At 33.8% G+C, this 17,124-nt stretch overlaps 2 protein-coding genes across 2 annotated transcripts; one reads left to right on the forward strand and one right to left on the reverse strand.

Moving 5' to 3' along the window:
• The first annotated feature begins 6,703 nt into the window (after nt 1–6,703).
• LOC142231357 (uncharacterized) lies at nt 6,704–8,443 on the forward strand. The gene has a single exon (XM_075301969.1). It carries the CDS (start codon nt 6,704–6,706, stop codon nt 8,441–8,443), a length of 1,740 nt encoding a protein of 579 aa, XP_075158084.1.
• Nucleotides 8,444–15,267: 6,824 nt separating this feature from the next.
• LOC142231358 (uncharacterized) lies at nt 15,268–17,124 on the reverse strand. The gene has a single exon (XM_075301970.1). It carries the CDS (start codon nt 17,122–17,124, stop codon nt 15,268–15,270), a length of 1,857 nt encoding a protein of 618 aa, XP_075158085.1.

Genomic DNA, 17,124 nt, shown 5'->3' on the forward strand with positions numbered 1-17,124 from the left:
TCTGGGTATTGCAAAAATTGTGATAGTGCATAAATTATATTACCATGTTTCACAGTGCGGCGCTGGGTATAGTTTACTAAAATTGTTTATTTCACTTGTATGCAACCATTTTTCTCCATTTTTAATTTACGTCATTATATTAAGTAAAACCTAAAAAAATAAGGAAATCGTTCTCATATTTGGCAAAACTTAACTAAAACCAACTCATTTGCATAAATTAAAATAAAGTCAAATTCAATCACATCATTTGCAAACTAACAACTAGCTTCTACACGCAAAAAAATAATTCTTTCCTCCCAAACGAAACTTTAGACAAGGTAAGGTTAGGTTAGGTTAGGTGGCAGCCCGATGTATCAGGCTCACTTAGACTATTCAGTCCATTGTGATACCACATTGGTGAACTTCTCTCTTATCACTGAGTGCTGCCCGATTCCATGTTAAGCTCAATGACAAGGGACCTCCTTTTTATAGCCGAGTCCGAACGGCGTTTCACATTCCAGTGAAACCACTTAGAGAAGCTTTGATACCCTCAGAAATGTCACCAGCATTACTGAGGTGGGATAATCCACCGCTGAAAAACTTTTTGGTGTTCGGTCGAAGCAGGAATCGAACCCACGACCTTGTGTATGCAAGGCGGGCATGCTAACCATTGCACCACGGTGGCTCCCAAATTTTAGACAAACAAAGTTCGTTTCTCATTTGCTTTTCGTTGAAAGGAAGTGTATTTGAAGAAAAGTATATTTTTTTGTGATAAACGTTTATTCTTTTCCAGGATGTAAAAACAATTTCATAAAGACTAACTCAAAAAAAATTTTTTTCTGGCTAATTGCATTTTCCCTCACATCTTTCTCACTTCCACGAAATTTGTTAGTTCTTAGCACCTTTTTCTGTAACACAACCAATGTAGAAGAAATTATATGATTTTATAAATTGTTTAAATTTTTTTTTACCTTTCGCCTGGACGGAGAATCGAACCGCGGACCATGCAATTTGTAAGTCAACACACTATCCACTGAGCCATGTAGCCGTTATTGTCATCAATAGACAATTACCCATATAACTAAGTTATATTTATATAGCATAGCTTGCGGCGCCTACGAGCCGATTAAACAAAGTTTATTTAACAGAAAAATACATTTAGTTGGGCACCGTGGAGCAGTGGTTGCTACGTCCGACTTGCATGCCAAGGGTCGTGGGTTCGATCCCTGTTTCGACCAAAGTTTTTTTTTTTACATATATTCCAGATATGATCGGAAGATTCCGAAAAAAATTTCTACTATATTAAATTTTTACTATGAACTGTAAAATGTGTCTTATTAAAGACCTAAATTTAGAAAAGAACGGTGTTTGATATAAACGAAAAGGACTGTGTTGTTGGTTCAAAAAAAACTTTTTTTTATTGAAAAAATAAAAATTTTGTAACAAACGAATATTTTTGGTGATAAAAGTGTATACTTTTCGAAGCAATTCAAAAAACTCTAACAAAAGGAAAACGTTTTCGGTACACGTTTTCCAAACGGTTTTTTCTTTGCGTGTAGTTGGTTTTCTCAATATGATATGTAGGTTGGCCTGTGCATCACGATATTTTCCCCCTTTCGTAATTCTATCTCTCGCTCTCTCTCTCTCTCTCAACATATCCAAATACATTATATGTTTAAACAAAAGCTCTAAGCATGTTCATATGATTCTGTAAGAGAAAGTTTCGTGCCACCAATTTAATATATTATAAAATACTCATATACACATATAACTCAAATATTATATACTGATTTATGTATATTAAATGGTTCGACTTAATTTGTTTGTTTGTACATAGCGTTGAAATAAATAAGTGTCACGGTCCTGAAATTAGTCTGTCTCTTATTAAAGACCTTATCGTTTTCAAGGTTTACTTTAATAAGAACGATAATTTTACTGTCATGTCATTTAATTATTTGAAATGAAGATTTTATTGTTGAATATATCCCACAACTAACAATTTTTTGATTGGGAATAATTAAATATGAGAGTTGGAAAAACAATATATATGGTGAGTAAGTTTGGCTAGGCTGAATTTTAAATACACAGACAAAAAAAAAAAAATGCCCGATTCTAAAGATTTTGTCAAACTCGACTTCACGTAGAAATACTATATTTTAGCATTGAAAAAGATCTCATATTTTGAAACGAGTTTTTGCTTTGTAACAAAGAAACAAAAATTTGTATTTTAAGGACAAGAAATCTTTGTCATCACCACACAATTTTTTCAGTTTACCCATCACGATGGTTTAAGTATAATATTTTCGTGATACATGATATTACATAGTATTTCAGGTATATTTGATTAAAGATATTTCCCTAAGAAGATCTGTCCAGATCACTATATTGTATTCCACATTTTGAGATTTCCACAAAGCGTCGTTAAAATTAGGGAAATTTAATGTCTGTTGTAATTTTTAACTGCAATTCATGATCTTACACCCTCTCATAGAAAAAATGAACTAAAATTAAAAAAAAAAAACAAGTATATAAGGCCGCAAGTTCGGCCAGGCCGAATCTTATGTACCCACCACCATGGATTGTGTAGAAACTTCTACGAAAGACTATCATCCACAATCGAATTACTTGAGTTGTGGTATCTTAAAACTTCTTAACATCGTTTTCTAAATTGTGATTTAGTCCATACATGGTATATATTAGACAAAAAAGTTATGTATAGTTTAGTCTACAAATAATTACGAATCGAAATGGACTTTTTGTACGTAGAGAGCCAGAATTGAAATATGGGGGTCGCTTATATGCACGCAGAGAAGAAACATGATTGCCACAATCATATTCGAAGAGCAAAATAATATGATAGCAGCTATTTTTGCGGCGACCATGTAACATTTTAACCTGCAACCATGTTGGCTCAGTGAACATGGTTCTAAGAAAAATACAATTGTCCTCATCTAAAATGTTATTATATTGATAAAAAGAATTTTGTTTCCATTAAAAGACAATGGTCACGATCTAAAATGTTATGTTATTCGTCAAAAATGTTTTTCTTCTAGTTAAAAGAACATGGTCACAACCTAAAATGTTTTGATTTTTATGAAAAAACTTTTTTCGTCGTCGAAAAAAGGACGCCACTTGAGAAAAGAAAACACAAAATCAACTTTATTTATTTGTTTTTATTTATTTATAAACTAATTCATTGTTTATTTGTATTTATAATGTCGTGCAAGCAAACTTCACATATTTTTACACACTCTAGTTTGGTTCAATTTCAACAATAAGTAATCATTCCATATTTACTTCGTGACCATCAAATGTACAAACGCAGACATCATGTAACTGCAAATAAAAATAAATTATACCATATATCAAAATGCAGAACAAAAACCAGGTATATTTTTTCAATTACACTTTCCTTTTTTGTATTCACATAAAACCACGTGCCATTTCTGAATAAATAAATTAACACAAAACACAATAATTCCGTATTCTCCGTCCATTCCAAGAAACAATCAACACACGACTGACGCGCAAAATGAAAATCGTGTGTACCTGCTCAATGTTTTTATAAAATTCTTGTCGCTGCAAAAAAATTAAAAAATTAAATGGTCACGAAAACAATGTACATGGTCTTTATGGCCATGTAATGGTTGTAGACATGTCTATACGCAAACTATAAAAATATTTTTTTCTCTGCAAAAAAGTCAAAAAATTGAATGGTCAGATACATGATTTTCCTGACCATATAATGGTCTCAAATTCTATCATTTAAATAATAGAACATGTTTGCGGCATTTGAGAACCATTTAAATGCTTATTGCCAACATATATTTTTCTCCGCTCGAAAATTATTTTTACAAAGACAAAATACATGGTTTTCGCGACAATTACATACTCTAAATAAGCATTAAATGGATGCGGCAACCATGTCCAAACATGTTTTTTCTGTGCGTGTGGGGGCTATATACAATTATGAACTTGATGTGGACCATTTTTTGTGTGATTGGGGATCGATTTATCTTAGGGCCATATATAACTATAGACCGATATGGACCTAGTTAGGCATGGTTGTTAACGACTATATACTAGCACAATGTACCAAATTTCAACTCACTCGGATTAAATTTGCTCCTCCAAGAGGTTCCAAAACCAAATCTCGGGATCGGTTTATAGGGGGCTATGCACGATTGTGGACTGATATGGACCATTTTTGGCATGGTTGTTAAATATCATATACTACCACCACGTACCAAATTTCAACCAGATCGGATGAATTTTGCTTCTCCAAAAGGCACCGCAGGTCAAATCTGGGGATCGGTTTATATGGGAGCTATATATAATTATGGACTGATATGAACCAATTCCTGCATGGTTGTTGGATACCATATACCAACATCACGTACCAAATTCCAACCGAATGGGAAGAACTTTGCCCTTACAAGGGGCTCTGGGGGTCAAATCTGGGGATCGGTTTATATGGGGCCTATATATAATTATGGACCGATATCGACCAATTTTTGCATGGGAGTTTGAGGCCATATATTAACACCACGTACCAAATTTCAACTGAATCAGATGAATTTTGGTCTTCCAAGGGGTTCCGGAGGTCAAATCTGGTGATCGGTTTATATGGGGCTATATAATTATGAACCGATATGGACCAATTTTTGCATGGTTGTTAGAGACCATATACTAACACCATGTACCAAATTTCAGCCGGATCGGATGATATTTGCTTCTCTTAGAGGCCTCGCAAGCCAAATCGGGGAATCGGTTTATATGGGGGCTATATATAATTATGAACCGATATGGACCAATTTTTGCATGGTTGTTAGAGACCATATACTAACACCATGTACCAAATTTCAGCCGGATCGGATGAAATTTGCTTCTCTTAGAGGCCTCGCAAGCCAAATCGGGGGATCGGTTTATATGGGGGCTATATATAATTATGGACCCATGTGGACCAGTTTTTGCATGGTTGTTAGATACCATATACTGACACGATCAGCCGGATCGGATGACATTTGCTTCTCTTAGGGGCCTCGCAAGCCAAATTTTGGGGTCCGTTTATATGGGGGCTATACGTAAAAGTGGACCGATATGGCCCATTTGCAATACCATCCGACCTACATCAATAACAACTACTTGTGCCAAGTTTCAAGTCGATAGCTTGTTTCGTTCGGAAGTTAGCGTGATTTCAACAGACGGACGGACGGACGGACGGACGGACATGCTCAGATCGACTCAGAATTTCACCACGACCCAGAATATATATACTTTATGGGGTCTTAGAGCAATATTTCGATGTGTTACAAACGGAATGACAAAGTGAATAAACCCCCCATCCTATGGTGGTGGGTATAAAAATTAAAATTTCATTAGGCTGAGGAAAATTTCGCAAATAAGAATAAAACTTAACTACAAACATATATATTTTTTTTGAATAAAAATAAATTTAAATTAGCTTTGGTTTAACTACGAATTTTTTCTATAGATTTTATATCCCATAACTAGAACGAGTCCGAAAAGTAAAATTAGACAATTTTACTTTTTGTTTCGGGCACTTTGGATGATAAGTGTGGCCTCTTTCCCCTCAAGCAGTTTAATACGAGCACTAATGTATGGGGTCTGTACCAAACACTTTCCGATATAAATCAAATTGTACACTGAAAAAAATATTGTCGTGAGGTCAAAGATTTCATGTCTTTAAAATACGAATGCAAATTTTGCTTAGCATAGAAGACGCATTTCTCTAGTATAAAGTTTTTTTCCTTGACCAAAGGTCGATAAACTTTTCAATGAAGTCGTATTGTCCTTATAATTAAGTGATTTGATTTAAAAATGGATATCATAACATGAAAGAAAAAATGTTTGGGCTAAGGTCAACTTGACTTTAATAATTTAGAAAAAGTCTTTAAATTTAATGAAATTGTCTTTAAATTTGTTGTCTTTTTGCATCTTGACTACAAAGCAAAAAATCGTTCAAATATAGGACATGTTTTTCAACACTTCATTTTAAAGACGTTTTTTTACTTGAAACACAGCATAATTTCTACTAGAAGTCGAGTCTTAATTTGGAAAAAAAAGTCGTCGTTAACTTGTTTTTAAAGGACTTTGATAGCATATGAAGAAAAAAAGCTGAAAAAGCGAAAAATTAAAATTTGCTTCCTAGAAGCAAGTACACAAAACCCGATTTTAAAAGAGAATTGTGTCTTAAAAGTATCCTTACTTGTATTATCCGCTTCTTTGGCTCGGAATCAATACCAAATTTTTTAAAGTAAAGACAAAATCTTTGGAACCGAGTATGCTTTTTTTCAGTGTACATGTTTCTTCATGGACCTAAAGTACCTCTAGGTTTCGGTATTGCGTCAGAAAAAATGTTTTTTCTGTGTACTCTATGTAGTCGGAAATCCCTAATCACGATGTGTAACAATTGGAATAGAAAAAAGTATTATACCTCCATCACCATCCATTGTTGATGGATATAAAAACTCTTACAAAATATAATTTGTGATTCAGTTCTAGTTGATAATTACTCATCGATGTATATCACGGCAGTAACTGAACTATGTTGGCGACTTTGTTTTCATATAGTAGAGCAGTTACAATTTGCACAGTTTTCCTATGGACATTTAGTGGAACAGTTTCGAAGGCGAAGATATCAACGTTTAGAGCAAACTGTTCGCCTTGGATGTTATCAGAAATTCGATTCGAGAATAGCATCATGGATACTATTTTAAAAGAAATCGATATGGAACGCTCAATTACTACTCTTCTAATATTGGATCAAAACGAAACCCAAAGTTTGAGATTGAAAGAAGTATTTTATGGATCTTCTTGGCCTAAGGTGATTGTAAAGAACAAAAATTATAGCTTCGTTTTCAAGGAAAACTTTAATATGGAAATCCTTACGTTGATTATTATGGAGAAAAATATGGATATAGAAGCGATAGAAACTTGCTCTGAAATTTTGCATATGAGACGTCAATCTAGAATATGGACAATAGCTGTTAATATTAATGATACGGAGAAATTCAAAGAAGATTTGAAACCTCATGTTCAACACTATAAAACGACGAATATGATTTTAAGTTTCTTCTATGATTACATTGAAAATAATATTACCTATTATTCATTGAAACCATATCCACAATATCATTGGATATTGAAGAATCACAAACTAAATGGCAATATTTACTATCCACAATATTGGCGTAACATGTTGGGAGCTCCTCTCTTTTCGTTTACAGGACAAGATCCTCCAGGAGCTTTGGTATTTATGGATGAAGATGGAAAATTAAAATTCAATGGATATGTGGCAAGAATGGTTCTTCTCTTTGCTGAAATTTTCAATGCTACTTTACAAATGTATAGGCCTTTAAAATTAGGTGAACTATTGTCCTATGATGATATAAATATTTTAGTCAACGAAGAATTACTGGACATACCAATGGCTTTATCAGTGGAACTTACATACAAAGATGTGGAGAAAAATTCTGTGTATTTCGATGTTATACGTCCATCAATTGCTCTACCTTGTCCCCTACGCTTGACTATTCGAGAGGTATTTGGACTCTTGCTGAATAGGGATTTCTTTGGATGTGTACTTGTGTGCGCCCTTACATTATCCATTCTACACTCATTAATCGATTATTATTTCGATGATATTTTTGACCCAGTAAAATTCTTCATCAATGATCATACTCTACCCGGCATCTTGGGTCAATCGTTTACTACAAGAAATTCGCCATGGAGGGGACTAAAAATTGTCTATTTATTGGTTTCGTTTGCTGGCCTCAATATTGGTACACAATTTGCAGCAAATGTTAGTACACTCTTTTCGGAGCAACCCTATCACAAGGACATTAAAACTCTTAAGGATTTCGGTAAATCATCACACAATCTTCTTATCTTGGAAGCTCATGCCAAAGAGACGAGATCTAATCATCCCCACATGGTCAACTCAATTACTGCAACATTAAATGGAACCGACATTATTAATCACATCCGTGTCTTCAATACATCTTATGGCTATGCGGTAACTCCTCCAACATGGATATTATTTTCCGGCCGCCAACAATTCTATTCGCATAAGATATTTTGCCAATTAAATGATCCCACATTTGGACGTTTATTATTTCATAGTGTCGCACTATATCCTCAATCTCCATATAGAGAAGCGCTCAATTATTTGATTTTGCGTATTCATGAATTGGGACTAATACAAGCATGGCATTCATCAACATTTCAGGATATGGTTAAATTGAAATTGATATCTCTGCGTGATGGTAACCCTATGTTGGATAGAAGAATTTTAGCAGCAGAGGATTTCTTTTGGATTTGGATGGTGATTATCATTGGTTTATCACTAGCAATGATTGTCTTTGTGATTGAGCATTTTTCTGGTGTTCGATGTAGGAAGTATTGTGTGAAATCAAAGGAATTGAATACATTTGAAATATAATAAAAAAATAATAGGGTTGTTATCTTTTAGCTCTGGATACTATAAGCAGTCACGGACTAAAAGAAAACGAAGTACTCGTTTATCCAGGACATCTCCAAAAAAATATACAACACTGTCATCAGCTGTTTAAAAACAAGCGAAGTCTTACATTTTTAACGTATTAAATGCTCAAATAGTAATAAATATTTACAGATGAGATTATTTATGACACTGTACCACTTTGAATTTCAATTTTTTCGATATAATTCATCGACAAAATTGAGATTCACAATAAATTGCTATTGTGAATCTAACAAGCGTCACTTTATCAACATGCAACCTGGCAACAACGACGCAACTTGCACTGATGAGATGTTGTGGATAGAACATCAGTGCAACGATGTTCTGTATAGCCCATACAAATGTGTGCTAAAAGAAAACAGCCCTAATAATAATCTTCAATACATAGGAAGCCTAATTAGACCGATAATACATGCATCGTCAAATTAATCTCTACTAAAAATATGCACCGTGTTCCACAGATTTTGTCTTTACACTAATGATTTTGGTATCGATTCCGAGCAAAAGAAGCGGAATAAAGACAGTTTTGTGACACAATTCTCTTTTAAATTTGAGTTTTGCATATTTGAAATTTTAATTAATTAGTTTCTTCAGCTTTTTTCTTACTGTACTATCAAAGTCCTTAAGAAACGTATTATCCAAAACTTAAACTTCCAAATTTAGACTCGACTTAAAGTAGAAATTAGGCAATGTTTGGAAAGAAATCGTCTTTACACACATATAAAAAATCATGAACGGCGTGGTAATCTCAGACTGAAAACAGATGCGAGTCAATCTGACAATCTTAAAATGATCTGAAAGTAATGGTAACGAATTTATAAACAAAATAACAAAACAAATATTTCCGCTACCGTGACTCGAACCTTTATGTCTGCACCATATGCCTTAACAGTCGCCTTAGCACATTGCACCACCGGCCGAGACGCCATAACAACGCCTATCGATTATTTTAAGACTTTTCGTAGCCAAGGAAAAACGAAAGCCGTTCATGAAATCGTGAATATTCCGTTTCGATTTGTGAACGTTTGCGTTTCATTTTGTCACCGTCCGTTCACGATTATAGAACGCAATTTTTTGTAGTCAATATGCAAAGAGGCAAAAAATTAAAGAAATTTCATTAATTTAGAAGAACTTTTCGTGTAAAAATACCCACTTAATAGGTTGGCTGATAAGTCCCCGGTCTGACACATAGATGGCGTCGCTAGTATTAAACGCATATTATTTTTATATAGTACCAACCTTCAAATGATTCGTGTCAAAATTTGACGTGTGTAAGTCAATTAGTTTGTGAAATAGAGCGTCTTTTGTGAAGCAACTTTTGTGATTGTGAAAAAAATGGAAAAAAAGGAAAACAGTATTTTTGATAAAATACTGTTTTCTGAAGGGAAAAAATACGGTGGAAGCAAAAACTTGGCTTGATAATGAGTTTTCGGACTCAGTCCCAGGGAAATCAACAATAATTGGTTGGTATGCAAAATTCAAGCGTGGTGAAATGAGCACGGAGGACGGTGAACGCAGTGGACGCCCGATAGAGGTGGTTACCGACGAAAACATCAACAAAATCCACAAAATGATTTTGAATGACCGTAAAATGAAGTTGATCGAGATAGCAGAGGCATTAAAGATATCAAAGGAACGTGTTGGTCATATCATTCATCAATATTTGGATATGCGGAAGCTCTGTGCAAGATGGGTGCCGCGCGAGCTCACATTTGACCAAAAACAACAACGTGTTGATGATTCTGAGCGGTGTTTGCAGCTGTTAACTCGTAATACACCAGAGTTTTTCCGTCGATATGTGACAATGGATGAAACATGGCTCCATCACTACACTCCTGAGTCCAATCGACAGTCAGCTGAGTGGACAGCGACCGGTGAACCGTCTCCGAAGCGTGGAAAGACTCAAAAGTCCGTTGGCAAAGTAATGGCCTCTGTTTTTGGGGATGCTCATGGAATAATTTTTATCGATTATCTTGAGAAGGACAAAACCATCAACAGTGACTATTATATGGCGTTATTGGAGCGTTTGAAGGTCGAAATCGCGGCATAACAGCCCCACATGAAGAAGAAAAAAGTGTTGTTCCACCAAGACAACGCACAGTGCCACAAGTGATTGAGAACGATGGCAAAAAATCATGAATTGGGCTTCGAATTGCTTCCCCACCACCATATTCTCCAGATGTGGCCCCCAGCGACTTTTTCTTGTTCTCAGACCTCAAAAGGATGCTCGCAGGGAAAAAATTTGGCTGCATTGAAGAGGCCTATTTTGAGGCAAAACCGAAGGAGTATTATCAAAATGGTATCAAAAAATTGGAAGGTCGTTATAATCGTTGTATCGCTCTTGATGGGAACTATGTTGAATAATAAAAACGAATTTTGAAAAAATGTGTTTTTCTTTGTTAGACCGGGTACTTATCAGCTAACCTGTTAATTATAAGAACAAAACTATTTCAGTGAACAGTTTATCGACTTTTGAACAAGAGAAAAAAACTTTACATCAGAAAAATGCGATTTATATGCAAAGCAAGATACGCATTCGATTTTTAAAGATATGAAATCTTTGTCCTCACGACATTATTTTTTCAGTGTACTATGAATTATGTAGTAGTATTAACTAAATTCTTAAATCGAGTAATCGTTGTTAAGCCCAATAATCAGCACAAAATAACTGTTTAAAAATAAAAGTAAAATTTAAGCTAAACCGTTACTAGTGTGATCTGGTATACTTTTCATATAAGATTGGTAAACAATGGAAAATGCCTTAGTGAAGCAGGAAAGTTTTACAATTATTTGCGAAGCAAAGCCAAAAAGGCATTGAAAACTTTCCTTTTTGATTAGGAATTGGTACAAAATTGGCTCAGATGCAATGAATTTTCCGGGACCTTGCTATAGGGCGGAAGTAGTCTTTATAAGCATCCGGCGGATTGATTTAGCAGCATTACTTCATATGTGATTCTATTTGGGAATTTTCAATATTTTATTGGTCCCTACGCAGCCACAGAATGAAAATGATCAACCCACCTCAGTAATGCTGGTGACATTTCTGAGTATTTCAAAACTTCTCTAAGAGGTTTCACTGCAATGTGGAACGCCGTTCCGGCTCGGCTATAACCAGCAGCTTAACATGGAATCGGGCAGCACTCAGTGATAAGAATGGACTGAATAGTCGAAGTGAGCCTGATACATGGGGCTGCCACCTAACCTATCATATTCCTTCGCTACACAGTAAAATTCAGAAATGGTTAAGGTTAGGTTAAAGTGGCAGCCCGATTAAGATTCAGGCTCACTTAGACTATTCAGTCCATTGTGATAAAAATATTCAGAATACTAAATTCAGAAATACTAAATTTATTGCGAAAACTGAGTGAAACAAGGATTTTTTTATATATCACCTCAAAAGAATTTCGTGTAAATTGAAAATTAAGACCATTTCTAGAAGAGCATTTTTGGATGTACATTAAATGTAATGACTTAGGAAGAACTTACAATATTAATAATATTAAGTGTCCATTATGAGCCAAAATTTAATTAGGGCATGACAGGTGAACATTTATGTTTCAATCGGGAGATTGGTCTATGGGGGAGTTATATCGAAACATTGGACGATATATACTACATTCGGTACAGCTTCTATTTGATCTATAATACTGTGAAGATGCTTCTTCACCGTTGTTTTACTGCAGTTATATCTAAGTATTTTCTTCCCATACACGGATAAAAAAGACTGTTTTCATATGTTTGGCTATAAACATTATATGTTTGGAACACAAATTTTTAAACACAATATTTTTGAGTGCAAGCATATAAAGTTCATAAACTAGCATAACATGTTTGCGACATATATGTTAATATGTTAGAACATATTATGTTTGGGACATAAAATGTTTGTAAATATAATATGCTTGGATGCAAACATATATTAATTTAGAAATAGCCTATAAACATATATGTGTTTAGTAGCTTGGAGCGCTATTTAACAGGGAGCGATATTGAATTAAGTTGGTGGTTGTTGCTTGTTATTACAAAATTAACATTTTATTTTCCCTTGGGCAATTGATCAGCTACTTCTTTGATCCTTACAAACTGTGTGGTCCGCTGTTCGAATCCCCGTCCGGCAAAAGGTAAAATTAAAATAAAAAAATCATACAATTGAATAATTTCTTCTACAATGTTTGTATTACAGAAAAAGGTGCTAAGAACTAAAAAATCTCGTGGAAGTGAGAAAGATGTGGGGGAATATACAATTGGGCAGAAACAAAATTTTGAGCATTCAGGTCGAAAACCTATGTTGTTAGCACCTATATTACCTGTTTATTTTCGTAATTCATTATGATTGTAAATGTATAAATAAATAAATAAAATTTTGAGCACAATATTGTTTGGGAGAATTTTTTTTAAGCATATAATATTTTTGGGTGCAAAATGCTTCCAAACATATTATATGTTCACATAATAACATATTGTTTTTTGGAAGACAACATTATTGAATTTGGATGCAAAAATACAAAATGTTTGGAACTTAGACTACCCAAACATATATTGTTTAGACCAATATGCTTTCAAACATATTATATGTTGGAAGAGATCAAACATATAAATGTTTGGGCAATACCCAAAAATGTATATGCTTGAAGCAAAATATGTTTGGGAGTACATGTTACAGAAGCGATTTTTTGTGAGGGTGTGGAGAGTCCAATTTCGTGTACTTACATTTGTGATAGCTCTCCTACATAAATCCTTACACAATCAATCTACAAAGTTCCAACCTCGACGTATATTGTCTTAACATTAATTAATCATATACTTACATATACTCATTAATCATATACTTAAATCTAATACTTAATTTACCTACACCCTCACAAAAAATCGCTTCTGTAACATATACTCCCAAACATATTTTGCTTCAAGCATATACATTTTTGGGTATTGCCCAAACATTTATATGTTTGATCTCTACCAATATATAATATATTTGAAAGGATATTGGTCTAAACAATATATGTTTGGGTAGTCTAAGTTCCAAACATTTTGTATTTTTGCATCCAAATTCAATAATGTTGTCTTCCAAAAAACAATATGTTATTATGTGACCATATAATATGTTTGGAAGCATTTTGCACCCAAAAATATTATATGCTTAAAAAAATTCTCCCAAACAATATTGTGCTCAAAATTTTATTTATTTATTTATATATTTACAATCATAATGAATTATAAAAAAATAAACAGGTAATATAGGTGCTAACAACATAGGTTTTCGACCTGAATGCTCAAAATTTTGTTTCTGCCCAATTGTATATTCCCCGACATCTTTCTCACTTCCACGAGATTTTTTAGTTCTTAGCACCTTTTTCGGTAATACAAACATTGTAGAAGAAATTATTCAATTTTATGATTTTTATTTTATTTTAATTTTACCTTTTGCCGGACGGGGATTCGAACAGCGGACCACACAGTTTGTAAGGATCAAAGAAGTAGCTGATCAATTGCCCAAGGAAAAATAAAATGTTAATTTTGTAATAACAAGCAACAACCACCAACTTAATTCAATATCGCTCCCTGTTAAATAGCGCTCCAAGCTACTAAACACATATATGTTTATAGGCTATTTCTAAATTAATATATGTTTGCATTCAAGCATATTATATTTACAAACATTTTGTGTCCCAAACATAATATGTTCTAACATATTAACATATATGTCCCAAACATGTTATGCTAGTTTATGAACATTATATGCTTGCACTCAAAAATATTGTGTTTAAAAATTTGTGTTCCAAACATATAATGTTTATAGCCAAACATATGAAAAACTGTCTTTTTCAACCGTGTATACATTTTTATACAAAATTAAAATTATTCTATCTTAAAATACTCATACATTTATAATTGATAACTGTATCATTAATACATACTTTCACATTGAGATCTGTAAAATATATGTAACTTAGTTTAATTTTAAAATGAAACATTTGCTAGTATTTTCCACGAAAGGGAAATGAATCTTCGATGGGATATAAAATAAAAGTTGGCCATAGCATTGTTCATTAGGTCAACTTTATAAAGAGGCTAGCAAATTTTTTGGTAACTAAGTAATGTAAAGCTAAACTATTACGATGGTATTTTCGTTGGTTTTGAAAGAAAGTAGCTTTTGTGTGTGAGATTAACCCTTTCAATACCGAATCAAACCTTATGTTAAAAAACTTAATGTTTCTCTTTTGTGTACTTGTACTAACAGCATATAATAACAAGTAAGTAAAACAGAAAGTCGGGCGGGGCCGACTATGTTATACCCTAAACATCCTACTGAATTAGTAAGCATTCTTTGTGGGGTGGGGTATCATTGGTATAGGGTTGGGAGATATACCGCATTTCAATATTTAAGAACATTAAAGGGTACATTTTTATTGGAGTTTTGTCACAATCTGAACATATATGTGTGGTATTAGGAGCTATAGTTGATTCTACACCTACAGAGTTAGTATGCCACTAATATTGAGTCCATTAAAAAAGACGAAATCTTTCAATTAGTGTGGGTAAAAATCCAAATTTGGGAACTTGGGAAATAAATTTATGTGAGAACTACACGTTAGTCTAACTACGATATTGAGTAAAATTGGTTAATAAATAAGATACATTTTATTGTAGAATATTATAAAAAAAAACACATTTAGGTTTAAGCAAGTTTGTGTGAGTATAATAACAAATAACTAATTAAAGTAAAACTTAATTCTATTTAAATTAATTTAAATTTCGATTCTTCAATGTTTAATATAACAGTTTTTCTTCGACTTCCACGAGATATATTCCACCACAAAGGCAAGCGTTGAAATTGATAAACCGATGGTAATAACCAGCCATATAATAAAGAAATCCTTGGCTTCTAAAACTCTTCTATCCACCATAGGGTTGCCATCATGCAAATATATCAATTTTAATTTTACCATATCCTGAAATGTTGACGAATGCCACGCTTCAATAAATCCCAATTCATGGATGCGCAAAATCAAATAGTTGAGGGCCTCCCTATGGGGCGATTGGGGAGGTAATGCAATACTGTGGGTAAATAAACGTCCAAATTTAGGATCATCTAAGCGGCAAAATATCTTCTGCGAATAGTATTGTTGTCGGGCCGAAAATACCGTCCAAGTTGGTGGACTTATTGCATAACCATAGGTTGTATTAAGCACTCTAGTATGGTTGATAATCAAAGCCCCATTTGATGTAGTGACAATCGAGTTGGCAATGTATGGAAAATTGGAAATCATCTCCTCGGCATGAACTTTCATGAGAAGGAGTTTATGTGAGGATTGACTTAAATCCATAATTGATTCAATACGCTTGTGGTAGGGTTGTTCCGAGAAGAGGGTACTAACATTTGCCGAAAATAGAGTACCAATATTAAGACCAGCAAAGGAGACCAATAAATAGACAAATTTCAAACCTCGCCATGGCGAACTTCTAGTAGCAAACGATTGACCCAAGATTCCGGGTAGAATATTATCACTGAAGAAAAGTCGCACCGGATCAATACGACCATCGAGATAATAGTCAAAAAGGGAGTGTAGACATGATAAAGATATGGAGAAGATCAGGACACATCCAAAAAAGTATTCATTCAGCAATAGAGCAAACACCTCTCGTATAGTCAGGCGTCTGGGGCAAGGTAATACCACGAATGGACGTATGACATCATAATAGACAGAATTTCTTTCCACATCTTTGAATGTAAAATCTGCCGATAGGGTCATAGGTATATCCAATAAGCCATCATAGGCCAAAAGGTTGACATCATCATAGGAAAATATTTCTCCCAATTTCAAAGGCTTATACATTTCCAAAGTGGCGTTGAAATTTTCGGCAAAGAGAAGAACCATTCTTGCCACATATCCATTGAATTTGAATTGTACATCATCATCTAAATATACCAAAGCTCCTGGAGGATCTTGTCCTGTAAATGAGAGGAGTGGAGCTCCATACATGTTACGCCAATATTCGGGGTAATAAATGTTTCCATTTAGTAAACTCTTCTTCAATAGCCAATGGTACAATGGATATGGTTTTAAGGAATAGTATTCTTCATGCAGATTATCATGATGGAAACTTAATATCATATTTGTCATTTTATATTGCTGAGACATGTTTTTCAAATCTTCTTTGAATTTCTCCGTATCTTTGATATTAACAGCTATTGTCCATATTCTAGATTGACGTCTCATATCCAAAATTCCAGCACAAGTTTCTAGCAATTCCATATTCATATATTTCTCCATTATAATCACTGCAAGTGTCTCCATATTAAAATATTCCTTGAAGATAAAAGAATCCTGTTTCCTGCTAACAATCACCTTAGGCCAAGGAAAATTGTAAATAACATCCTTCAGCCTCGGGAAAATACTAAAATTCTTACTATCTAAGATAAGTAGAGATGTAATAGCACGTTCCATATTTATTTCATTTATAATATTATTTAACATATTATTCTCGTAGTAAATTTCTGGCAATTTCCAATGAGAATTGTTTAGTCCAAATAATGATTTATTCTCTTGTGCATTTACTTCCTTCTGAATATTACTATAAATTAAGGAAACTAAAACCGTTCTCCAAAATACGTACAT

Source organism: Haematobia irritans, chromosome 3 (assembly GCF_050003625.1).
Source record: "Haematobia irritans isolate KBUSLIRL chromosome 3, ASM5000362v1, whole genome shotgun sequence".
In the NCBI taxonomy this organism is placed as follows: domain Eukaryota; kingdom Metazoa; phylum Arthropoda; class Insecta; order Diptera; family Muscidae; genus Haematobia; species Haematobia irritans.